Source organism: Mustela erminea, chromosome 12 (assembly GCF_009829155.1).
Source record: "Mustela erminea isolate mMusErm1 chromosome 12, mMusErm1.Pri, whole genome shotgun sequence".
NCBI lineage: Eukaryota > Metazoa > Chordata > Mammalia > Carnivora > Mustelidae > Mustela > Mustela erminea.
This window is the reverse complement of record NC_045625.1, coordinates 62921391-62948218: the sequence shown is the minus strand read 5'-3', so window position 1 is coordinate 62948218 and position 26828 is coordinate 62921391. Positions and strand designations below refer to the sequence as shown.

Genomic DNA, 26828 nt, shown 5'->3' with positions numbered 1-26828 from the left:
GAACAGCAGTAGCAAAAGTGGACATCCCAGTCATGTTCCTAACCTTAGGGTAAAAGCTCTGTTTTTCCCCTCTGAGGATATTAGTTTTAAGTCTTTTGTATAAGGCCTTTATGGTGCTGAGGTATGTTCCTTCTTTCCCCACTTTTCTGAGGTTTTTTTTTTTATCAAAAAGGATGCGGTATTTTGTCAAATGCCTTTCTGCACTGAGAGGATCCTTTGTTTTGTTAATGTATTGTATCATGTTAATCGACTTGTGGCTGTTGAACCACCCTTGTAGCCCAGGAATAAATCCCACTTGATCTTGGTGAATAATCCTATTAATATACTGTTGGATCCTATTGGCTGGTATCTTTTGGAGAATTTTGGCATCTACGTTCATCAGGGATAATATTGGTCTATAATTCTCTTTTTTAGTGAGGTATTTGTTTTGGGGATTTGGCCTCATAGAATGAGTTTGGAAGTTTTCCTTTCACTTCTGTTTTTTTGGAAAAGTTTCAAAAGAATGGGTATTAATTTTTCTTTAAATGTTTGATAGAATTCCCCAGGTAGCTGTCCAGTCCTGGACATTTGTTTGTTGGGAGTCTTTTGATTACTGCTTTAATTTCATTGCTGGTTATGTATCTGTTCAGGTTTTCTATTTCTTCCTGTTTCAGTTTTGGTATTTTATATGTTTTTAGGAATGCATTAGTTTCTTCCTGATTGCCTAATTTGTTGGCATATAATTGCTCATAATATTCTCTTATAATCATTTTTCTTTGGTGTTTGTTGTGATCTCTCCTCTTTCATTCATGATTTCATCTATTTGGGTCTCTCTTTTTGATAAATCTGGCTAAGAGTTTATCGATTTTTGTTAATTCTTTCAAAGAAACAGCTGTTTCATTGATCTGTTCTACTTTTTTTTTTTAAATTTCTGTATCACTGATTTCTGCTCTAATCTTTATTATTTCCCTTCTCCTGCTGGATTTAGGCTTTATTTCCTCTTATTTTTCCAGCACCTTTGGGTGTAAGGTTACGTCTTGTGTTTGAGACTTTTCTGTTTTCTTGAGGAAGGCCTATATTGGTATATACTTCCCTCTCTTCTCCTTTGCTGCATCCCAATGGGTTTAGAATGTGTATTTTCACTTTCATTTCCTTCCATGTATTTTTAAAATTCTCCTTTAATTTCCTGGTTGACCCATTCATTCTTTAGTAGAATGTTCTTTAATCTCCACATATTTGTGTTCCTTCCAAGTTTTTTCTTGTGGTTGACCTCAAGTTTCATAGCATTGTGGCCCAAAAATATGCATGGTATGCTCTCAATCTTTTTGTACTGGTTGAATCCTGATTTGTGACCCAGTATGTGCTGATTGTCTTGGAAAATCTTTATCTTTCCTTCTATTCTGAATGACAGCCCTAATGGATAAAGTATATTTGGCTGCCTATTTTCCCCATTTATCTGCTCTAAACTTTATTATTTCCTGTCTTTTGGCCTCAGGTCTTGTTTTTCTAGTTCCCTGAGACTTAAAGGTGTTTATTTGATGTTTTTCTATTTCCTAATATAGGCATTATTGCTACAAACTTCCCTCTTACTACAGCTTTTGCTGCATCTTATACCTTTTAGCATGTTGTATTTTTGCTTTTGCTGGATTCAAGATAGTTTTTACATTATTTTTCCATTTTTTTTTCTGACCCAATATTTAGCTGTGTTGTTTAGTTTCCACATTTTTTGAATTTTCCTATTTTCTTGTTGTTGTTGGTTTATAGTTCAGAATGATTTCAATCTTCTTAAAATTTGTTAAGATTTGCTTTTTTTTTTTTTTTAAACCTAACATGATTTCTCCTGGAGAATAATGTATGTACTTGAGAAAATTATGTTTGCTTCTGATGGATGGAAGGTTCTATATTTGTCTGTTACATCCAATTGGTCTATCAGGTTCAAATCAGCTGTTTCTTTATTAATTTTTATGTCTAGACTTTCTTTCCATCATTGTAAGTGGAATACTGAAATCACCTACTTTTTATTGCTGTTAGCTTCTCTGTTTAGGCCTATTTATGTATAACTCAGAGATATTTCAAGTACAGCTCCAGGCCATCACAATAAAATGAATACTGCATTATAGTAAATTACATGAATTTTTTGGTTACACAATGTATGTATGCTTACACTATACTGTAGTCTATTAAGTGTGTAATAGCATTATGCTGAAGAAACATATACTTATAAAAGAACTTCGCAGCTAAAATATTCTGACCATCATCTGAGCTTTCAGGAAATTGTAATCATAGGTAACAGTTTGCCTTTAGCAAATACTATACTAATGAAAAAGTTTTTAAACTTTTAATTCCTGTATAGTTAATATACAATGTTATATTAGTCTCAGGAGCACAAAATGCTTCACCAATCTGTCCACTGCTCAATGCTCATCAAGAGAAGTGTACTCTTAATCCCCTTCACCTATTTCATCCATGGCCCCACCCACCACCCCTCTCTTAACCAGAGTATGTTTTTTGGTTTCTCTTTTATTTTGTTGTTCATTTATTTTTTTCTTCAATTCCACATAGTAGTGATATCTATATTTGTCCTTTTCTGACTTATTTCACTTATTAGCATTATGCTCTAGTTCCATCTGTGTGTTGCAAATGGCAAGATTTCATTTTCATGGCCAAGTAATATTCCACTGTATGTATTTACCATGACTTCCTCTATTTATGGACACTTGGGGTGCTTCTACCTCTTGGCTATTGTAAATAATGCTTCACTAAACATATGGGTGCATGTACCCCTTTGAATTAGTGTTTTTGTACTTGGTGAGTAAATCCTTAGTAGTTTGGTTCTATTTTTAACTTTGTAGTTAAACTTTGTAAGAAACCTCCATACTGTTTTCTACAGTGGCTATACCAGTTTGCATTCCTACCCATAGTGCAAGAGTATTTCTTTTCTTCCACATCTATGTCAACACTTGTTGTATCTTTTTTTTTGGATTTTAGCCATTCTGACATCACATTGTGGTTCTGATTTGCATTTCCCTGATGATCAGTCATGTTGAGCATCTTTTTATATGTCTGTTGGCTATCTGGATGTCTTTTTTGGGGATATGTCTGTTCAAGTCTTCTGCCCATTTTTTAATTGGATCATTTTTTGGGTGTTGAGTTTTATAAGTTCTTTATAGATTTTGGAGACTAACCCTTTATCAGCCCTATCATTTGCAAATACCTTCTCCCATTCAGTAGGTTGCCTTTTAGTTTTGTTGATTTTTTTCATTTGTTGTGCAGAAACTTTTTATTTTGATGTATTTGATGTATTTGATTTTGATGTATTTTTACTTTTATTTCCCTTGTCTCAAGAGGCCTATCTGGAAAGATGTTGCTATGGCCAATGTCGAAGAAATTACTGCCTGTGTTCTCTTGCAGGATTTTTATGGTTTCAAGCCTCACGTCTAGCTCCTTAAACCATCTTAAGTATTATTGTGTATGGTGAAATTGGTCCAGTTTCATTCTTTTGCATACTGCTACTTTTCCCAGCATCATTTGTTGAAGAGATTATCTTTTTTCCATTGTATGTTCTTGCTTTTGTTGAACATTAACTGACCATGTTAATGTGGGTTCATTTCTGGGCTCAATATTCTCTTCTATTGATCTATGTGTCTATTTTTGTGCCTGTATCATACTGTTTTGATTACTACAGCATCATGTAATAGAACTTGATATCTGGAATTGTGATATCTCCAGTTTTGTTCTACTTTTTCAACACTGCTTTGGCTATTTAGGGTCTTTTATGGTTCCATACAAACATTAGGATCATTCTAGTTCTGTGAAAAATGCTTGGTGTTTTGGTAGGGATAACATTAAATCTGTAGATTGTTTTGGGTAGTATGTATATTTTAACAGTATTTTTTCTTTCAGACCATGAACATGGAATATCTTTGCATTTGCTTGTGTCCTCTTCAATTTCCTTCATAAATGTTTTATAGTTTTCATAGTATAGGTCTTTTCATGTCCAGGGTTAAGTTTATTCCTATGTATTTTATTCTTTTTGGTGCAATTATAAATGAGATTGTTTGCTTAATTTATCGTTCTGCTACTTCATTATTAGGGTACAGAAATGCAGTGGATTTCTGTATATTGATTTATTATCCTGCCACCTTACTGTATTCATTTATCAGTTTTAGCAGGGTTTTTTTGGTTTGAGTTTTTTGGGTTTTCTATATATAGAGTCATGTAATCTGCAAATAGTCGTAGTTTTACTTTTTCCTTACGAATCTCGATGCCTCTTACTCCTTTTTTTTGCTTTGTTGCTGTCGCTAAGAGTTCCAGTAATATGTCGAACAAAAGTGGTGAGAGTGGATGTTCTTGTCTTGTTTCTAACCTTGGGAGAAAAGCTCTTATTTTTTCCCCATTGAGAATGATGTTATTAGCTGTGGGTGTTTCATATATGGTCTTTATTATTTTGAGGTATGTTCTCTCTAAATCTACGTTAAGGTTTTTTTTTTTATTATTATCATGAATGGATGTTGTATCTTGTCAAATGCTTTCTCTGCATCTATTGAAATGTTCCTACAGTTTATGTCCTTTCCCATATTGATGGGATGTATCACACTGATTGATTTGTGAATACTGAGCCACCCTTGAAACCCAGGAATAAATTCCACTTGATTGTGGTGGATGACTTTTTTATGTATTGTTTTATGTATTGTTTGATTTGATTTGCTAATATTTTGTCTGTGTTTTTTGCATCTATATTATACATCAGATCTTATTTTCTCTTTCTTATGTGGAGTCTTTGTTTTTGGTGTCAGGGCAAATGCTGGCCTCTTGCAATGAATTTGGAAGTTTTCCTTCCTTCCTTCCTTTTTTGTTTTGTTCTGTTTTGTTTTTGTTTAAAATAGGTATTAACTCTTCTTTAAATGCTTGGTAAAATTTGCCTGCAAAGCCATCTGTTCCTGGACTTTTGTTTGTTGGGGGTTTTTGATTACTGATTCAATTTCACTGATGGTAATAGGTCTGCCCAAATGCTTAAGTTTTTGTGGTGTTGGATGTATTTCTCCTCTTTCATGTCTGATTTTGTTTATTTGAGTTCTCTCTCTCTCTTTTGATGAATCTGTTTAAAGGTTTATCAATTTTGTTCATTTTTTCAAAGAACCAGCTCTGGGTTTTATTGATCTGTTCTACTGGTTTTTGTTTTGTTTTTTTGTTTTTAGTTTCTATTAAGTTTATTTCTGCTCTAATATTTATTTCCTTCCTTTTACTGGTTTGAGGTTTCATTTGTTCTTTTTCTAGCTCCTTTAGGTGTAAGGGTAGTTTTTTGAGATTTTTCTTGCTTCTTGAGATGGGTCTGTATTGTTATAAACTCACCTCTCAGAACCAGTTTTGCTTCGTCCTGAAGATTTTGGACCATTATAATTATATTTTCGTTTGTCTCCATGTATTGTTTGTTGTCCTCCTTTATTTATTGGTTGACATACTCACTGTTTAGTAGCATGTCACTTAACTTCCATGTAGTTTTGCTCTTTCCAGACTCTTTCTTCTGTTTGATTTTCAAAGTACCGTGATCAGAAAAGACATGGTATTACTTTAGACTTTTTTAATTTGTTGAGGTTTGTTTTATGTCCTAATATGTGATCTATTCTGGGAGAATGTTTCATGTGCGCTTGGAAAGAATGTGTATTCTGCTGTTTTAGGGTGGAATGTTCTGACTATATATCAGATCCATCTGGCTGATGTGTCATTTAAAACCACTTGTTGATCTTCTGTTTGATCTATTCATTGATGTAACTGGAGTATTAAAGTCCCCTAATATTATTGTATTACTACACCAATTACTTTATGTTTATTATTATGAGCTTTATGTATTTGGGTGCTTCTGTGTTGGTGCATATCGTTATAAATTCTTATTGGGTTGTTCCCTTTTAAATTATATTACGTTCTTACAAAAAAACAGTTTTTGTTTTAAAATCTTTTTTCTTTCTTTCTAGGTGGCTCAGTCATTTAAGCATCTGCCTTTGGCTCAGGTCATGGTCCCACAGTCCTGGGAATGAGTACCATACTGGGTTCCTTGCTTGGTGGGAAGCCTACTTCCTTCCCCCTCTGCTTATTCCCTGCTTGTTCTCTTTCTCTCTCTGACACATAAATAAAATCTTAAAAAAAAAAATCTCTTTTCTTACTGGTTACCAGAATGGATGTGGGTGGAGAGATCGGTTAAATAGGTGATGGGGCCTAGGAAGTGCATTTGTTGTGATGAGTATCAGGTATTGTACAGAAATGGTAAATCACTATATCATACACATGAAACTAATATTCTGTATATTAACTATAATTTAAATATAAGCTAAAAAGACAAATACAATAGTATATATTGACTATCCATGTATTAAGTAAATAGTCTATTTTGTCCAAATAAGTATTTCTACCTCAGCTTTCTTTTCATATCCATTTGTGTGATAAATACTTCTCCATCCCTTCACTTTCTTTAGTTCTTTTTTTCTTAAAGATTTTATTCACTTATTTGACAGACAGGGAGAGAGACCACATGTGAGGGAGCATAAGTACACAAGCAGGGGGACTGGCAGGCAGAGGGAGATGGAGAAATGGGCTCAGAGTCTGATGTAGGGGTCAATTCCAGGACTCTGGGATCATGACCTGAGCTGAAGTTAGAAGCTAACTGAGTTACCCAGGTGCCTGTGTCTTTAGTTCTGAAATCAGTCTCTTATAGGAGTATACTCTTATAGAGTATATATACTCTATAGAGGTATAGAGTATCCATATAATGGGAGTGTTAATATGCTTCAAGGTGTTGCCAAGTTCCCTAAATCTATTTTCATTTTATATTAGTTTTTTCTCTCTCACCTGTTCAGCTTGATTGCTTTCCTCCAGGTCGCTCATCCATTGTTCTGCCTCCTTTAGTCTACTTCATTCCTTCTAATGATTTTTAATTTCATTTATTGAGTTCTTCTTTGATTGGTTCTTTTGTATGTTTTCTACCTCTTTAAGGTAGCTCTTAGGTCTTCCACTCTTTTATCAAATCCTTTGAGTAATTTTATGACCATTATTTTAATTTCTCTATCAGGCATATTAATTATCTTCATTTTGTTTATGTCTCTTGCTGCGATTTTGTCCTGTCTTCTCATTTAAGACATATGCTTCTGTGTCCTCATTTTGACTAACTTTCTGTGTAGTTTCTATGCGTTAGGAAAATTAGCTGCATTTCCTGCCCTTAAAAGTAGTTGCCTTATGAAAAAGGGATTCTGTAGTGCCCTGCAGTGGAGTGTCCCTTGGTCACGAGAACCTAGTACTCCAGAGGTGCCTCCTATGTGTGTTGCTTGTGCTTTCTTTTGTGGCTGAGGCACTTTTTCCTTGGACAGTTGTCTTCAACATCTCTCTACTTGTTGTAGGCAGGATTTAGTTGCTGTGGTGATAGTGATCACTTTGGGGCTTCCTTAGGCTTGATGAGAGTCGGACCAGTTATTTGCCAGAGATGCAACAGTACTGAAGTGCAGGACACTTTCCCTGTTTTGTCCCCCAAGAAGTTTTCCTTGGTAGGTGGGACCTGTAGTAGACCAGGTATCTTCCCCCAGTATGTGGTTGTCTTTCTCCCTGTTGCTGTGGTTGCTTACATTCTGCCAGCACTGTCACAGTACTTTGGATGGGCTCTGGCCAGGAGTGTATTGGAGGGGGGTGGATCCGCAGAAGCACAGACTGTGGAGGTTGAAGGTAGGATGCACAGTGTTAACAAAAGGTTTGGGAGGGTCCTCTGTGGGAAAAGAGCTGGTGCTGAGGCCTTGCTGGAAGTCACATGTCCATAGGGGAATGGGAGTGAAGTGGGCACTGTTAGCAAGTTAGGTAGTGAGTATTGGCACTGTGCTGGTTCCCACAGGTTGCTATGCTGGGGGTGGGGTGGGGGAGGGAAATGGTGCCTGCCAACTCCTTTATTCCTGGAGAAGTCACTGAATGATTCCTGTCCCACCAGCACAGGCTCTGAGATTAGTAAATAAATCTTCCATCTGATATACTCCATGCTATTTTCAAACCACTATTCCTATGCTATATCACTGCAGGGCTATTTGGGTGGGGACTCAGTTTCCTGTCATCCCCCTGTTCTCTCAGATGTTAGGCCACTGATTTTTAATGTTTCAGATGTTAAGTTCCATTGATTGTAAGAACTCAGGAAATCTGGCCTCTTTGGTTTTCAAAGTCAAATGTTACGTGATGCCTCTAGCTTTGTTCTTTCTCAAGACTGCTTTGGCGATTTGGGGTCTTTTGTGGTTCCATAAAAATTTTAGAATTGTTTCTTCTAGTTCTGTGAAAAAGGTCATTGGAATTTTGATAGTGAGTGCACTGAATCTGCAGACTACTTTGGGTAGTGTGGACTATTTAACAATATCGATTCTTCCATTCCATAAGCACAGAATATCTTTCCATTTATTTCTCTTCAATTTTTGCATCAATGTCTTATTGTTGTCAGTGTACAATGTCTTTTTTTGTCCGTGTATGGTGTGTCTTTCACCTCCTTGGTTAAATTTATTCCTAGGTATTTTATTCTTTTTTAAAAATTTTATTGTAACTGTGATTTTTTCCCCCTTCTACTAGTAGATTTGTGTACAGAAACACAACAGATTTCTACATAGTGATTTTTTATATTCTGCAGTTTTTCCAGAGTCTTTAGTCTTTTCTATGTATAGTTTCATGTCATCTGCAAATAGTGACAGTTTTACTTCTTCCTCACCAATTTAGATGCCTTTTATTTCTTCTTCTAGCCAAACTGCTGTGGCTAGGGGCTGCAAGAGGATGTTAAATAAAAATGGTGAGAGTAGGCATCCTTGTTCTAATCTTAGAGGAAAAACTTTCAGCTTTTTTACCATTCACTATGATGTTAACTGTGGACTTGTCATATGTGGCCTTCATTATGTTTAGATACATTCCCTCTGTACCCATTTTGTTGAGAATTGTTATCATAAGCGCATGTTGAGTTTTGTCAGATGCTTTTTCTGCATACTAATATAATTACATGATTTTTATATCCTTCATTTTGTTCATGTGATATATCTTAATGATTGACTTGCAGATATTGAACCATTCCCACCCTTGCATCTCTGGAATAAATTCCCCTTTATCATGCTCTGTGATTTTCAGTGTATTGATGAATTTAGTTTGCTAACATTTTGTTGAGGACTCTGCATATATTTCATCAAGGATATTGGCCTCTAATTTTCCTTCTTGAGGTGTTTTTGTCTGGTTTTGGTATTAGAGTAATGCTGGTCTCATAAAATTATTTTGGAAGTGTTCCCCTCCTTCCTTCCTTTAATTTTTTTTTTTTTACTATTGAATTTTGTGAGTTTATAATGAGTTCTTTGTCAAAAATATGATTTTCACACTTATCAGTGACTTGTCTTCTCATCCTCTGTATAAGGTTTTTCCAAGGTCTAAATTTTTAATTTTGATGAAGTTCAATTTTTATCAGTGTTTTTGATTCACCAAGTTTTTGGTCCAAAAATTTCTCCAAATTTTAAAAATTATGTCATTTTACATTTACATTTAAATTTGCAGTACATTTTGAGTTAAATTCTGTATAGTTATAGTTATGTCTACATTGTATATATATATATATTGTTAAATTTTTGCCTGTGGATATCCATTGGCTCTGTACCATTATTTTTCTCCCATTGAACTGTCTTTTCCTTTCTCAAAAACCAGTTAGCTGTATTTTTAGGGGTCAATTTCTGTATTCTTTAACTCAGACAGTAATGCTTCCCACATTATATTTTTTGTTCAACATTGTTTTATCTGTTCTGGTTACTTTGGCTTCACATATAAATTTGGAATAATGCTGTTGTGTTTTTTTAAATCTTGCTTGGCTTAACATTTACATTTACTGTATCAGTTACCTATTCTGAAGAGTTAATATCTTTACTATGTTGCAATCCCTAAACAAACTATATACACTGATTTAGAACTTTGATTTTTTTCATCAGGGTTATATAGTTTTCAGCATAAAAGCCCTGTACAAGTTTTGCTTAATTTATACTTCAGTATTTCATTATTTTGAGTGGTGGTAAAGGGCATTATATTTTACTTCGTTTTCTTATTATCAGTTGCTTTTATATGTTCTTTTATGCTGGGACCTTGGTAAACTTTCTTGGTAGTGGTGAGAAAAGACATATTTGCCTTGTTTCCAATCTTAGAAAGCATCCAGTCTTTCACCAGATGATATTACTCAGCAGGAGGTCTTTTACAGACATTTTTCATCAGCTTGAGGAAGCTCTCCTCTACTTCTAGTATTCAGAGAATATTTATGAATGGATGTTCAATTTTGTCAAAAAATATTTTTTGTATCTACTGCCATAATTCTGCAGTTTTTCTTATTTACCCACTAATGTGGTAGACCACACTGACTGATTTTTGAACACTGAATCAGTCTTGCAAACTTGGAATAACCCTTACTTGGTCATGTCACATAATCCTTTTTATTTATTGCTAAATTCCATTTGCTAATATTGTAAAAGTAGTTTTACATCTCTTTCATGAGAGAAATTGGTCTATAGTTTTGTACTATCTTTGTCTTAGTATCCACATCAGAATAATGCTGACCTTGTAAAATTAATTTGAAATTGTTCTCTCTACTTCTATTTTCTGGAACAGATTGTGTGGAAATTGTGTTTATTTTTCTTTGAATGTTTGGAATAATTCTTTATTAAAAATATCTGGTCCTTTTCTTTCTTTTGTATTTAAGTTACAAAATCAGTTTCTTTAATGGTTATAGGACTATTTAAATTATCATTGTTGGGTTCATTGTGGTATTTTTGATTTCCTACTAATTATTCCATTTTATCTAACTTGTCAGATTTATGTGTATAGAGTTCTCTACAATATTCTCTTATTATAATTTTGGAGTCTGTCGGTGTTGTGTTTTTTATATCCTTATTTTATTTGTCATATTGACCATTTGTGTTCATTTATCTCATTCACTGTTATTTGAGGTTTGTTTTATTATTCTTTTTTTTTAAGATTTTATTTATTTATTTGATAGAGATCACAAGTAGGCAGAGAGGCAGGCAGAGAGAGAGGGGGAAGCAGGCTCCCCGCTGAGCAGAGAGCCCGATGTGGGGCTCGATCCCAGGACCCTGAGATCATGACCTGAACCGAAGGCAGCGGCTTAACTCACTGAGCCACCCAGGCGCCCCTGTTTTATTATTCTTTTCATCATCTTCTATCACTGGTTTTTCTTTATTGTTTTTCTGTTTCCAATTTCATTGATTTCCACTGAGTTTTTCTTCTGCTGAAGTTGGGTTTACCGTGCTCTTTTATACTTTCTTAATGTGAAATTATATACACTACTGATTTGAGACATTTTCTCTTTTCTAATGTAAACATTTAGTGCTATAAATTTCTCTTAGCACTCCTTTAGCTTGTAAAAATTGTATATCAAATCACTAAAACAAATCCTTAATTTATATCTTTTAGTGTATCTCCTTTTTTTTTTTTTTTTTTAAAGATTTTATTTATTTATTTGACAGAGAGAGATCACAAGTAGGCAGAGAGAGAGGAGGAAGCAGGCTCCCTGCCGAGCAGAGAGCCCGATGCGGGACTCGATCCCAGGACCCCGAGATCACGACCTGAGCCGAAGGCAGCGGCTCAACCCACTGAGCCACCCAGGCGCCCCGTATCTCCTTCTTTTATAGGTTACAGTATGTGATCTTGAAGAAAAAGAATTAAAATATAACTATTTACTTAATACTCCCTATTTGGGGACACCTGTGCAATTCTCCAACTATTTAATAGCACAGCCTTTCCTAGGATAGTCTGAACACTCAGTCAAGTACTTGACTAAGTACTAGAAAAATAATTATGAACAAAATACAGAATGTTTCCTTTCAGGAAGCTCAGCATTCTTGGGCAAATTATAATTAAATTATATAAACAAATGTAAATCTGCAAATTTGGTAAGCACAAGGAATCAAAAACATACAATACAATATTTCTAACAGCAATACTTGACTTGAGGGAGCTCAATAAATTTTCCATAAAAAAATGTGTGCTATTTGTTGAAGCTGGGTGGGGAGGGGTTCACTGATTATTTACTATTTTCATTAAAGTTTTCAAACTCAAAGAAAAAGAAATGTTAAGATAAAACGAGGCTTGAGAAAATCTTTAAGGGAAGTGTAGGAGTAACTAAAATAAGGAAATAGAAGCACTCCAAACAGAGATAAAAGCAAGTACCAAGATCCTTGTAAGAAAAGAAGACAGTGAGCACCAGGTCCTAAAAACAGATCAATAAGGTTGCAACAAAGAAAACAAGAGGGCACATAGTACAAGATGTGGAAGAGAATCAAGAGAATATATTTTCTTGGAGCCATATTCTGAAATTTTTAAGCAATCAATAGCCAGTGAATGTTCTTAGTAAAATAGTAATACAATCACATTTATTTTTAAGAAATATAAATTTGGGGCACTAAAATATTTCAGATACATTAGCTTTTCCCCAACAATCTCATCTCTAGGAATTTATCTTAAATCTATTCCTGCACAGTTAGAAAATAATATATGCACAAGGTTATTCATTATAGCACTGCTGGTAATAACAGTAAAATAAAAAAACCCAAATGTTCATCATTGACTAGTTAATAAACTTGGGTTGCATCCACCCACAAGTGAAGACCATGTATTCAAAATATAGATAAGAGCTTACACACAGGGCGCCTGGGTGGCTCAGTGGGTTAAGCCGCTGCCTTCGGCTCAGGTCATGATCCCAGGGTCCTGGGATCAAGCCCGCATCGGGCTCTCTGCTCAGCAGGGAGCTTGCTTCCTCCTCTCTCTCTCTATGCCTGCCTCTCTGCCTACCTGTCATCACTCTCTGTCAAATAAATAAATAAAATCTTTAAAAAAAAAAAAAGAGTTTACACACAAATAATGAGTAATCAGTATAAAGTCAAAAATAGAGAAGCAGAATAGTGTGTGGGAGAAAGAAAGGGAGATAGGAATTATGTAATTACTTATATTTGCAAAAAGGAAACACTGGAAGAAAAATCAGAAAGCAATAAAAGTAGGACAGGAGGGAAATGAACAGAAGGACAAGAATGGAAATGAGAAAACTCTGAACATACCTTTTAACACAGTTTGGGTTTTTGAACTACATAAATATTTCCCATACCTAAAAAATCACACTAAATTTAAAGTCAATTCTTAAGTGTGAAAATTTCAGAGGCTGATGGTTCCAGATACAATTAGTTAGACATCACTCTGTACCTCTCCTTAAATCCATGTGAAATCCTAGATATAATATATAAAGTAAACATATGAAGACTTTGGACAGTATAACAGAGGAAAGAGATTGGCTAGTGATCTCAGAACCTAACTCTGTATAAAATATGTGCACTATATGTTAAGTGGTATGGTTATGGTGTTGTAGAATGGACACAAGATTACTTTTAAAAATGTATAATGTCAATAACAAGCAACCACTATAAAGATTTTAAAAAGAAGTATAAATGATACATCAAGAGGAAGAATAAAATGGATTCATATAAAATGTTCTTGGAAGCAAAGAAGGCAAAAAGGAAAAAGGAATTGGTGGGGAAACCAATGAACAAATTCAATGACTAGAAAAGTTACAGAAAATTTATTCCAACTACATCCATTAGTCACCACAAATGTGAATGGTCTAAAAATCCAAAAAAAAAAAAAAAAAAAAAGAGGCTGTCAGATAGGTTAAATAAAAAAGGTAGAAGGGAACTCTATGCTGGGACTATAAGAAACACACTTTATATGCAAAGACTCAGATAGATTAAAAAGTAAAAGATAAAGAAAAATATATCATGCTAACACTTCTCAAAGAAAAAAAATTGAACTGTATTAACTTCAGAGAAAGAACACTTCAAAACATAGAAGATTACCAAATATCACACATATTACCAGGGCATTACCTACTGATAAGGGGTTGATAAGGGGTTGACTCTATAAGAAGACATAACAGTTCTAGGTATTTATGTACCTAAAAACAGAGCTTGAAAATATATGAGGCAAAAACTGATAAAACAGAAAAGAAATAAAACAAAACTCACTGTTAGATTTGGAGCGTTAAGCTCTACTCTGTTAACACTGATAGATTAGGAAGGCAGATTCCTAAGGATATAGATGACTTGAACATCACTAGCGACCAACTTGGACCTATTCACATATATTAAGGCTATTCTAACAACAGAAGAATACACATTCGCCTGAAGTATACATGAAACATTCACCAAAAGAGAACACATTCTAGGTCACATACCATATTTTAACAAATTTAAATGTGTACAAGTTAAAACAATATGTTTTCCCATTACACAAGAAGTAGATAGGAAATCAAGTACAGTCAGACAGCAGGAATATTCCTAAATATTTGGAAATTAACCAGCATACTTCTAAATAATGCACTAAAATAAGTCACAAGAGAAATTCTGAAAATATCTTTAAATGACAATAAATTTGTATAATGCAGTTAAGCAGTACTCAGAGAAGAGTTTATAGCATTAAGTGCACCTAACAGAAAGAAGAAAGAAATTACTAATCTAAGATTTCTTTCTTTCTTCTTCTTCTTCTTCTTTTATTTTGGGTCAGGCTTCCTTTTTTCTTTCATTTTTTTCCCTTTCCCTTTTTCAGTCAGGCTTATAGTTTTTCTTATTGTCTGCCTGGGTTTTCTTGTCGGTGTTATTATTCTATTCCCTTTTCTCTTTTTTAGGATCAGACTTTTTTTCAACAAACAAATCAAAACACACCTAGATCAACGTCCAAACACTTCCCACTGCAAACAGGTTAGGTGGAACTCTGCAGGGGATGGACCAGTGGGAAAGAACAGCTAAAACACAACAGCAGAGTGCACACAGCACACCTCCTGAGCTGCCAGGCCCTACACGCTGTATGATCTCTTCCTAATATAGTATTACTCTGAGGTGCAGGAAACATAATAAGCTTTCATAACATGCAAAAGATAGAAACTTAGCCAAAATGACAAGATGGAGGAATTCTCCCCAAAAGAAAGGTCAAGAAGACATCACAGCAAGGAACCTGCTTAAAGCAGATATAAGCAAGATATCTGAGCAAGTATTTAGATCAACAGTCATAAGACTACTAGCTGGACTTGAAAAAGCACAGAGGACACCAGAGGAAAACCTTACTGCAGAGATAAGACCAAAAAACTAGCCAAGCAGAATTAAAAGATACTGTAACTGAGATGCAAAACAGATTGGATAAAATCACTACCAGGACTGAAGTAGCAGAGGAGGAAACAGGTGATAAAGAATATAAAATTATGGAAATAATGAAGCTGAAGAGGGAAAGAAAACTACTAGATCATGAATGTAGACAAAACTCAGAGATTCCATAAAGCAAAATAGTATCTGTATCATAGGAGTTCCAGAGGAAGAATAGCAGGGAGGAAGGGGTGGATGGTCTATTTGAACAAATTACAGCTGAGAAATTCCTTCCTCTGGGGAAGGAAAGAGGCATTCAAGTCCAAGAGGCACAGGGAACTCCCCTCCAAATCAACATAAACAGGTCAACACCATGACATAACATAGTGAAATTTGCGAAATACAAGGATAAAGAGAGAATTCTGAAAGAAGCTCAGGAAAAAAGGTCCTTAACCTACAAGGGCAGACACAAAGGCTGGCATCAGACCAATCCACAGAGACCTGGCAGGACAGAAAGTAGTGGCATGATTTATTCAACATGTTAAATGGGAACAATATGCAGCCAAGAATACTTTATCCAGTAAGACTGTCATTTAGAATAGAAGGAGAGATAAAGTTTCCAGGACAAACAAAAACTAAAGGAGTTCATCAACACTAAACCAGTCCTGCAAGAAATATTAAAGGGAACCCTTTGAGCAGAAAGAGAGATCAAAAGTAAAAAATACTAGAAAGGAACAGAAATAATCTATAGGAAGTGACTTTACAGGTAATATAATGGCATTATACTCGTATCTTTCAATAATTACTCTGAATGTAAACTGGACTAAATGCTCTAATCAAAAGAAAAAGGGTATCAGAATGGATTAAAAAAACAAAACAAAACAAAACCAAAACCAAAAAACCCAAGAGACTCATTTTGGATGCAAGGACATCTGCAGATTGAAAGTGAGCAGGTGGAGAATCATTTATTATGCTAATGGACATGGAAACAATGCTAGAGTAGCCATCCTTTTATCAGACAAACTAAATTTTAAATCAAAGACTGTAATAATGGATGAAGAAGGATGCTCTATCATAATAAAAGGGTCTATCAAACAAGAAGTTCTAACAATTATAAATATTTATGTCCCCAACATGGGAGCAGTCAAACATATAAAACAGTTAATAACAAACTTAAAGAAGCTCATTGAGAATAATGCAATAATACTAACATATTAATGCAATAATACTAATATGTTAAGTTAATAATACTTAATACCCCACTCATAGCCAGGGACAGATCGTCTAAGCAGAAGATCAATAAGGAAACAAAGACTCTGAATGACACACTGGACCAGATGGACTTAACAGATATATTCAGAGCATTTCCTCCTAAAGCAACAGAATACTCATTCTTTTACAGTATACATGGAACATTCTCCAAAATAGATCACATACTGGGTCACAAATCAGGATTCAACCAGTACAAAAAGGTTGAGAGCATACCACGCATATTTTTGGACCACAATGTTATGAAACTTGAGGTCAACCACAGGAAAAAACTTGGAAGGGGCATAAATACATGGAGATTAAAGAACATTCTACTAAAGAATGAATGGGTCAACCAGGAAATTAAAGGAGAATTTTTTTTTAAGTTTTTCAATTTATTTATTTTCAGAAAAACAGTATTCATTATTTTTTCACCACACCCAGTGCTCCATGCAATCCGTGCCCTCTATAATACCCACCACCTGGTACTCCAACCTCCCACACCCCCGCCACTTCAAAGGAGAATTTTAAAAATACATGGAAGGAAATGAAAATGAAAATACACAGTCTAAATCCATTGGGATGCAGCAAAGGCAGTCTGAAGAGGGAAGTACATACCAATACAGGCCTTCATCAAGAACCAAGAAAAGTCTCAAATACATGACCTAACCTTACACCCAAAGGTGCTGGAAAAATAAGAGGAAATAAAGCTTAAATCCAGAACAAGAAGGGAAATAATAAAGATTAGAGCAGAAATCAATGATACAGAAATAAAGAAAAAAACAGTAGAACAGATCAATGAAACAAGGAGTTGGTTCTTTGTGAGAATTAACAAAAATTTACAAACTCTTAGCTAGACTTACCAAAAGAAAAGAGAGAGGATCCAAACAGATAAAATCATGAATTAAAGAGGAGAGATAAAATAAATAAATAAATAAAGAGGAGAGATCGCAACAAACACCAAAGAAATATTATAAGAGAGTATTATGAGTAACAATATGCCAACAAATTAGGTAACCTGGAAGAAATGGATACATTCCTAGAAATGTATAAACTAACAAAACTGAAATAGGAAGAAACAGAAAACCTAAACAGACACATAACCAGCAAGAAATTGAAGTAGTAATCAAAAATCTCCCAATAAACAATAAGTGTCCAGTGCCAGTCGGCTACCCAGGGAAATTCTACCAAACACTTAAAAAAGAATTAATACCTATTCTTCTGAAACTTTTCCAAAAAATAGAAATGGAAGGAAAAGGTCCAAATTCCCTTTATGAGGACAGTATTAATTAAACTGATCCCCAAACCAGGCAGAGACCCACAAAAAACAAGAATTACAGACTGATATCCCTGGTGAATGCAAAAATTCTCCACAAGATACTAGCTAATCAGATCTAACAGTATATTAAAAGGATTATTCACCAGCACCAAGTAGGATTTATTCCTGGGCTATAAGAGTGGCTCAACATCTGCAAATCAATCAACATGATACACCAAATTAATGAAAGAAAGGATAAGAACCAAATGATCCTCTCAACAGATGCAGAAAAAGCCATTTGACAAAAAACTGCATCCTTTCTTGATAAAAACTCTCAGCAAAGCAGGGATAGAAGGAACATATGTCAACATCATAAAGGCCATCATTCACGATGGTGAAAAAACTAAGAACTTTTCTCCTAAGGTCAGGAACATGGAAGGGATGTCCACTCTTGCCACTGTTGTTCAACATAATACTGGAAGTCCTAGCCTCAGCAACCAGACAACAAAAAGAAATAAAAGGCATCCAAATAGACAAAGAAGAAGTCAAATTTTCACCCTTCACAGATGACGTGACACTTTATGTAGAAAAGCCAAAAGACTTCACTAAAAAGTTGCTAGAACTAATAGAGGACTTCAACAAATTTGCAGGCTATAAAATCAATGTACATAAGTCTGTTGTATTCCTGTACATCAATAATGAAGCAGTAGAAAGAGAAATCAAGGAATTGATGCCACTTACAATTGCACCAAAAACCATAAGATACCTGGGAATAAACCTAACCAAAGACATAAAAATCTGTACTCTGAAAACTACAGAGCACTTATGATAGACATTGAGGAAGGCACAAATGGAAAAACATTCCATGCTCATGGATTAGAAGACCATATGTTGTTAAGATGTCTATGCTACCCAAAGCAATCTACACATTCAATGCAATCCCTAACAAAAGAACACAATCATTTTTCATAGAGCTAGAACAAACAATTCTGAAATTTATATGGAACCAAAAAAGATCCTAGAAAGCTCAAACAATGTTGAAAAAGCAGAACAAAACAGGAGGCATCACAATTCCAAACTTCAACCTGTATTATAAAGCTATAATCATCAAGACAAGATGGTACTGACAGAAAAACAGACATATAGATCAATGGAACAGAAAGGGGAACCCAGAACTGGACCCTCAACTCTATGGTCAATTAATCTCTGACAAAGCAAGAAGGAATATCCAATGGAAAAAAAAAGTCTCTTCAACAAATGGTGTTGGAAAAACTGGACAACAACATGCTGAATGAAACTGGACAACTTTCTCAAACCATACACAAAAATAAATTCATAATGGATCAAAGACTTAAATGTGAGATAGGAATCCATCAAAATCCTAGAGGCAGCAATCTCTTTGACCTCAGCCCCAGATACTGCTTGCAAGACACATTTCCAAAGAAGGGAAACAAAAGCAAAAGTGAACTATTGGGAGCTGATCAAGACAAAAAGCTTCTGCACAGCAAAGAAAACAGTTGACAAAACTGAAAAGGCAACCCATGGAATGGGAGAAGATATATGTAAATGTCTTGTGAGATAAAGGGCTAGTATCCAAAACCTATAAAGAACTTATCGAACTCAACACTCAAAACCCAAAATATCCCATCAAGAAATGGGCAGAAGACATGAACAGACATTTCTCTAGAGAAGACATATAAGTGGTAACAGACACATGAAAAAATGCTCACCATCACTCAGCATCAGGGAAATACAAATCAAGACCACAATGAGATACTTCCTCACACCAGTCAGAATGGCTAAAATTAACAACTTAGGAAACAACAGATGTTTGAGGAAGTGGAGAAAAGGGAGCCCTCTTACACTGTTGGTGGAAATGAAAACTAGTGCAGTCACTCTGGAAAACAGTATACAGGTTCCTCAAAAAGTTAAAAATAGAGCTATCCTATCACCTAGCAATTTCACTACTAGGTGTTTATCATAATATCATGTTTATCATGATACAAAAATAGTGATTTGAAGGGGGCACACGCACCCCAATGTTTACAGCAGCAATGTTCACAATAGCCAAAATATGGAAAGAGCCCAAATGGATAAAGAACTGATGAATGGATAAAGAAGATATGGTATATATATACAGTGGAATGTTACTCGGTCATCAAAAAGAGAGAAATCTTGCCATCTGCAATGATGTGGATGGCACCAGAGTATATTTTGCTAAATGAAATAAGTCCATCAGAAAAAGACAAATACCATATGATTTCACTCATATGTGGAATTTAAGAAACAAAGCATGAACATTAAGAGAAGGAATGGAAAAATAAAATAAGACAAAAACAGAGGAAGACAAACCATAAGAGACTCTTAACTCTAGGGAACAAACTGAGGGTACTGGAGGGGAGGTGAACTGGGTGTTGGGGTAACTGAGTAATGGGCATTAAGGAGGGCACTTGATATAATGAGCACTCGTTGATGAATAACTAATTAAACTAAACTAAAATAAACTAAGGTAAAGTAAAATAAAATAATATTTTTATAATAAAAATTAAAGGTTAGAGCAGAAATAAATGTCATGGAGAACAGAATAGAAAAATCAGGAAAACTAACAGTTGGTATTTTGAAAAAAGTAAACAAAATGAACAAACCCTTAGACTAGACTAAAAAAAGAGATAACTCAAGTAAAAAGAAAATGGAAAGAGGAGATATTATAAGAGATTCCTTTGAAATAAAAAGGATCACAAGGGACTAATATGAACAACTATGCAAACAAATTGATTAATGTAGAAGAAATGGATAAATTCCTACAAATATACAACCTATACTCCTGAATCAAAATAAAATACAAAGCCTAAACAGACCTATGATAAATAAAACAGACTGAATTATTAATAAAAAGTCTCCTGACAAAGAAAAGCTCAGGGTCAGAAGGCTAAACTGCAGAATTCTGCCAGACATTTAAATACCGATCTTTCTTCAAGCCTTTCAAATAATGGAACAAAGAACATTTCCAAACTCATTTTATGAGGTCACCATTGCCTTGATTCTAAAATCAGAGGACTACATCATAAGAAAACTATAAGCTAATATCCCTGATGAGCAAAGATTCAAAAATTTTCAGAAGACTAGCAAAGTGAATTTAACAGCACATTTAAAGGGATCATTATATCATGAATAAATAGGATTTATCCCTGGATGCAAGGCTGTTTACATGCAAATCAATCTGTGTGATACACCACATAAAGAAATGAGAGAAATAAAAACATGTGATCATATCAAAAGACTGAGAAAAATCATTTCACAAAGCTCAACATTCATTCATGATTAAAATTCTCCACAAAACAGATCTAGAAGTACATATTCTCAATACAATAAAGGCATATATGAAAAGTCCACAGTAAAGATCATAATCAATGGGGAGAATACTGAAGGCTATAAGATCCAGTACAAGGATGTCCAGGATGTCCACGCTCACCAATTCTATTCAACATAGTATTGGAAATTCTACCCAGTGCAAGTAGACAAGAAAAAGAAATAAAATGCATCCAAACCTGAAGGGAAGAAGTAAAATTATCTGTTTGCAGATGACACTATTCTCTATGTAGAAAACCCTAGACAATAAAAAAAATCTGTTAAAACTAATAAATTTGGTAAAGTTGGAGGATACAAAATCAACACGGTGTCTATATACTAACAATGAATAAAATTTAAAACCACTTAGGAATAAGCCACCAAGAAGCTAAAAGACTAAAAAGTATACTAAATACTATAAAACACTGACCAAAAAAAATTAAAGATACAGATGAATGGAAAAACATTCTATGTTCATGGATTGAAGAATTAATACTATTCAAAATGTCCATACTACCTAAAGTGATCTACACATTCAGTGCAATTCCTATCCAAATCCCAATGGTATTCTTTACAGAGAAAAAAAAAATGAAAAAAAGAAAAAATTGCTAAAATTTATGTAACCGCAAAAGGCCCTAGAGAGCCAAAGCAATCTTGAGAAAGAACAATGTTAGAGGCATCACACTTCTGGACTTCAAAATACATTACACAAAGCTATAGTATATATAACATTAGGGAAATGCACATGAAAACCAGTGAGGTATCACTTCACACATGTTAGAAAATGAGGTATCACTTCACACCTGTTAGAAAACGATGATTATCAAAAAGACAAAAGACAACACATGTTGGATGTGGAGAAAACATAACCCTTGGGCACTATTGGTGGGGATGTAAACTGGGGCAGACATTACAGAAAACAGTGTGGTGGTTCCTCAAAAAGCTAAAAATAGAACTACCCTGGGGTGTCTGGCTGGCTCAGCTGGTACAGCTTGATCTTGCAGTTGTAATTTCAAGCCCTACACTAGGTGTACAGATTACTTAAAAAATAAAATCTTAAAAAAATTTTGAACTACCCTATAATTCAGGAATTCCATTTCTGGGTATATGTCCAAAGGAAATGAAATCAGGATCTCAAAGAGATATCTGCACTCCCATGTTCTTTGCCGCTTTATTCACAATAGCCAAGACACAATCTAACTGTTGATGGATAAATGATTAAAGATGTGTACACACATACACACACACAGGAACATTATGCAGCCAAAAAAGGGGAAGGAAATCCTGACATTTGCCCCAACATGGATAAATCTGGAAGGCATTATGCTAAATGAAATAAACCAGACAGAGAAAGACAAATATGGATGTTGGTGGATCTAAAAGAGTCAAACTCATAGAGAGAAAGTAGAATGGTGGTTGCCAGGGGCTGGGGAGATGGGGAATGGGGAGATGTTGGTGAATGGTTATAAAGTTCAGTTATGCAAGAGGAGTAAGTTATGAAGATCTACACATACAGCAATCTGAGGATAGTTAAAAATACTGTATTGTTTACTAGAAATTTGCCAAGATGGCAGATTTGAAGTGTTCTCACCGCCAAGAAAACAAAGGTAACTAGGCCAGGTCATGGATATGTTATTTAGCTTGATTGTGGCAACTGACTCAGAATGTGTAAATATATCAAAATATCAAGTTGTACAGCTAAAATATATAATTTTTGTCATTACATAGCAGTGAAGATGGAAAAAATGCATATAAGCCATAAACAGACACTTTCCTAAGGATACATAGATGGCATAGGAGTATTAGAAATATTTGACATCCTTAGCCATCAAGGAGATGCAAATTAAGACCATGTTGAGCTACACTATATACCCATTACAACCACTATTTAAAAAAATAGTTATCACACCAAATACTAGGAAAAATGGGGAGTAACTAGATTTCTCATATATTGCTGGTGGAAATGCAAAATGGTGCAGCCATTCTGAGAAATAGTTTGGCAGTTTTTAAAGAGCGAAATATACTTACCATATAACCCCAATCATACTCGTAGGCGTTTATTCCAGAGAATAATAATTTATGTTCACACAAAAACTTGAACATGAATGTTCACAGCAGCTTTATTTATAATAAAATGTCTTCTAACAGATGAATGGCTAAATAAATGTTATATTCATATAGTGAAATACTAATCTAGTACTAACTAATACTAACCTAGTATTCAGATGAAGAGTGGATTAGTAGTTGGTAGAGATTAGGGATAGTGTGGGAGAGGAGATGGGTATGATTATAAATAGGTAGCATGATATAGTTCTATATCTTGATTGTTGTGGTGTTTACACAAATCTCCACATGAGATAAAATGGCATAGAGCTATTTATACACACTGTACCAATGCCTATTTACTAGCATTGCTATATTACAGTTATGTAAGATATAAGCACTAGGGGAAATTTTTGAAGAATAAAATTGAGCCAATTATCATCATTAAAAAGCTTCTTCAAAAGTTTATATAAAATAGTAATAACTGGAAAACATTTTCTTCTTAAAAAGGCGAGACAAAGATAGAGCGAAAAAGTTTGTAAAACATGTATTAGACAGAAGTCTGAACTTCTGAGATGAAAAAGCCCAAAAAACTAAACTAAAAAAATGGAGCTGAAAATGTGATCCCTCCAATAAAGGAGATTATTATTGGTTAAAAAGCAAAAAAAAAAAAAAAAAAAAAGCACATAAAAAGAGGTTCCATATAGTTAATCATCAGGGAAATACAAATTAAAACACTGTAAGATATAACTAGATCTTAAGTAGAATGGTTAAAAATAGTAAGACTTACCAAACCAAATGTTGGTAACCAAAGAGCAATGAGAACCCTCAGACATTGCTCATGGGCATGAAAAACAGTAGAGCCAACTTGGAAACATTTGGCAGTTTCTTACAAAGTTACATATAAACTTAGTAGAAGACCCAGCTAACCCACTCCTAGGTATTTACACAAGGGAAATTAAAACATGTTGATACAAAGACTTGTATAAATGTTCATAGCAGCTTTATTCATAATAGCCCCAGACTGGAAGAAAGACCCTGGATCTATCAACTGAAAGGAAGACACACACATCCATGAGGCTCAAAAGCATTTATGCTAAGTGAAAGAAGCCAGACAATAGAGAGTATATACTTTATGATTCTATTTATACAAAATCTGAGAAGAGGCAAAGTGCTTGCATTAGAAAGTGTGTTAAGTGAGATAAGAGAGTTAGGGATGGGCGCAGGGGACTCACTGCAAAGGGGTACAAGAATCTTTTAGGGGTGATGGAAACATTCCAAATTATGAGTTTGATGATAAAAATCTACTATATAATTTTTCAAAACTCACTGACTTAAACACTGAAAAGTCCCGAGTTTTATTTTCTGTTAAACACACCTCAACAAGAGTGACTGACATTTTAAAAAGAAAAAAGAAAACTAGAACATGCAGTCAAAAGGGTGGTAAGGTCTGCTCACCCACTGAGACGAGGTGGCTATAGTTCTCCAGCATCACATCTCTGTACAGGGTCCTCTGAGCAGAGTCCATCTGTCGCCACTCCTCCTGCGTAAACTCCACAGTCACATCCTTGAATGACACTGTTGCCTGCAACAGCACATTTCTGATCAATCTGAGGGCCAGAATCAGGCACATGGAAAAAAAATTTTTGGAAACTAAGTCTTACTGTTTTTACTGTTTAGAGTTTAAAACAAAATGCTATAAAGGATGACTATCATGGCTCAACTCTGTCTTATATTTCAGGGATATACTCATGATAAGTTAAAAAAAACTCTCATGCTCTGATTTATTTATATTTATTTTTAATTTATATACATATATTGCCACTTAATATCATGAGAAAACTAGTGACTTATTTTTTAAGGTAAAATTATTATAAATAGGATTCCTGTCTGCATTTCCCATACACCAACAGATTATGTTGAGCACCTGGTAGAGTCTACACATACCAGTCTGGAGATCTCTGCTGGGGTAATAGAGAACTAATGAAGAGAATACATGTGAGACTGGGGAAGTATTTACACACCACCAGATTCATATTTCAGGAGCAATGCTTTAGAATAGGATTTCTTTGTTTATGTACAATATGTATTTAGGCAATACACTGGGTATTGTATATAAAAGATGACTCTTAGAACACTGCATCAAAAACTAACAATGTAAACCATGAGAGACTGTGGACTCTGAGAAACAAACTGAGGATTTTGGAGGAGGAGGGATAGGAGGTTGGGTAAGCCTGGTGGTGGGAATTAAGGAGGGCACGTAATGCATGGAGCACGGCGTGTGATGTATAAACAATGAAACTTGGAACACTGAAAAAATAAAGTTTAAAAATCAAAAAAACCAAACTAATGATGTATTTCATGGTGGCTAAAATAATAATTTAAAGAAAACAACAGGATTTCTTCATCTTGGCACTACTGACACTGTGGACCAGATAATGCTATTTTTGTGGAAGACTGTCCTGTGTATTTTAGTGTATATATCAATATCTCTGTCTCCTACTGATTAGATGTCATCAACATCCCAGTTCTGACAATCAAAAATATCTCCAAACACTGCCAAACATCTCCTGGGGTGCAAATCACCTCCAGTTAGGAACTATTGCTCTATATGAAAGGTGGATAATGTCTTAAGCAGCAAAACAAAATAACTAATTTAAAAGATGACTTACATTAAAGCAAAGATGAAGAATGGGAAATTAATCCTTACAGGAAACAAAAATCTGCTCATTATTTTCCTGTGCACCTATCTACAGAGATGCTGCACAAACAACTGGGTAAATATGGATGCCATTTGCAGAGACTGGAAGAATTAAGTAGAGTCAGAGATTGGGTCATTGTGAGACAGATGTTCTTCGTTTGCACTCAAAATACCTATTGAAAATATAGGGGGAATTATTTATTTCATTGTTGGTTGCATGATTTTGGAACAGACAGAGGTCTAAAATGAAAATAAGGAATTAGGAGATAGCAGTCATTAAGATGGCTAGCTGAAATCATCGGAAAAAAGAGATGACTCAAAAAGGACAGAAAAACAGGAGCAAAAAAGACTAAGTAGAGAATTCAAGGAAATAGCAAAATTTAAGAGGCAGGTAGAAAAAGAAAAGCCATGAAGGCTGAGAAAGAATTCTGAAATGTTAGAAAGAAAAACTGGAAATATTAGAGTAATGGAAATTAAAAGAAAAAAGAATTAAAAGCATGATTCATCTAGTTCAAGGGAATAGACTGAGCATACACATTTACCTTTCTGCCTTTAAAAACACAGGGAAATACGAAGCAAGTATATAAAAGTATGACAAAAGAGGAATAGAGAGAAATGACCCAGCAGAAACCCCCCAAATTTGAACAAATTCTGGAAGATAGAGGGTAGGAAAGTATTAGATAAGCAAAACAGGATAATGTTGGCCACAACTTAATATAAACACAGACGTGGGCCCGAGCAGGGAAGTGATGAGAGCCTAAAAAGACATCCAAACTTAAACTGAACAGGACCTAGAACCAAGTGTGTAATAGGAAGAATGATTAGCAGAGTAAATTTCCTATTTGAATACAAGTGACATCATTCAAATGCATGAGGAAAAGTCTGGACACTAAAATATCACAGGGTAACTAGTTGTCCGTCTGGGAAAAGACTACTATCTTGTACCACCGAGCAGGATAAATATCAAAATGTATTCAGGATCTACTGTAAAAAATAAAATAAAATTCCAGAAGGCTACACAGAACAATTATTTTACATTAGAGTGGGAAATGCCCAATTATGACTGAAAATCCAGGAACATTAATGAAAA

General features: G+C 34.7%; 1 protein-coding gene across 1 annotated transcript in view; it reads right to left on the bottom strand.

Moving 5' to 3' along the window:
- The window catches only part of LOC116569989, a 90285-nt gene that overhangs the window by 60182 nt on the left and 3275 nt on the right, over positions 1–26828 (bottom strand). The window contains 1 exon segment of the mRNA XM_032306498.1: positions 24496–24622. Within this exon segment, the coding sequence (XP_032162389.1) occupies positions 24496–24622 (127 nt within the window).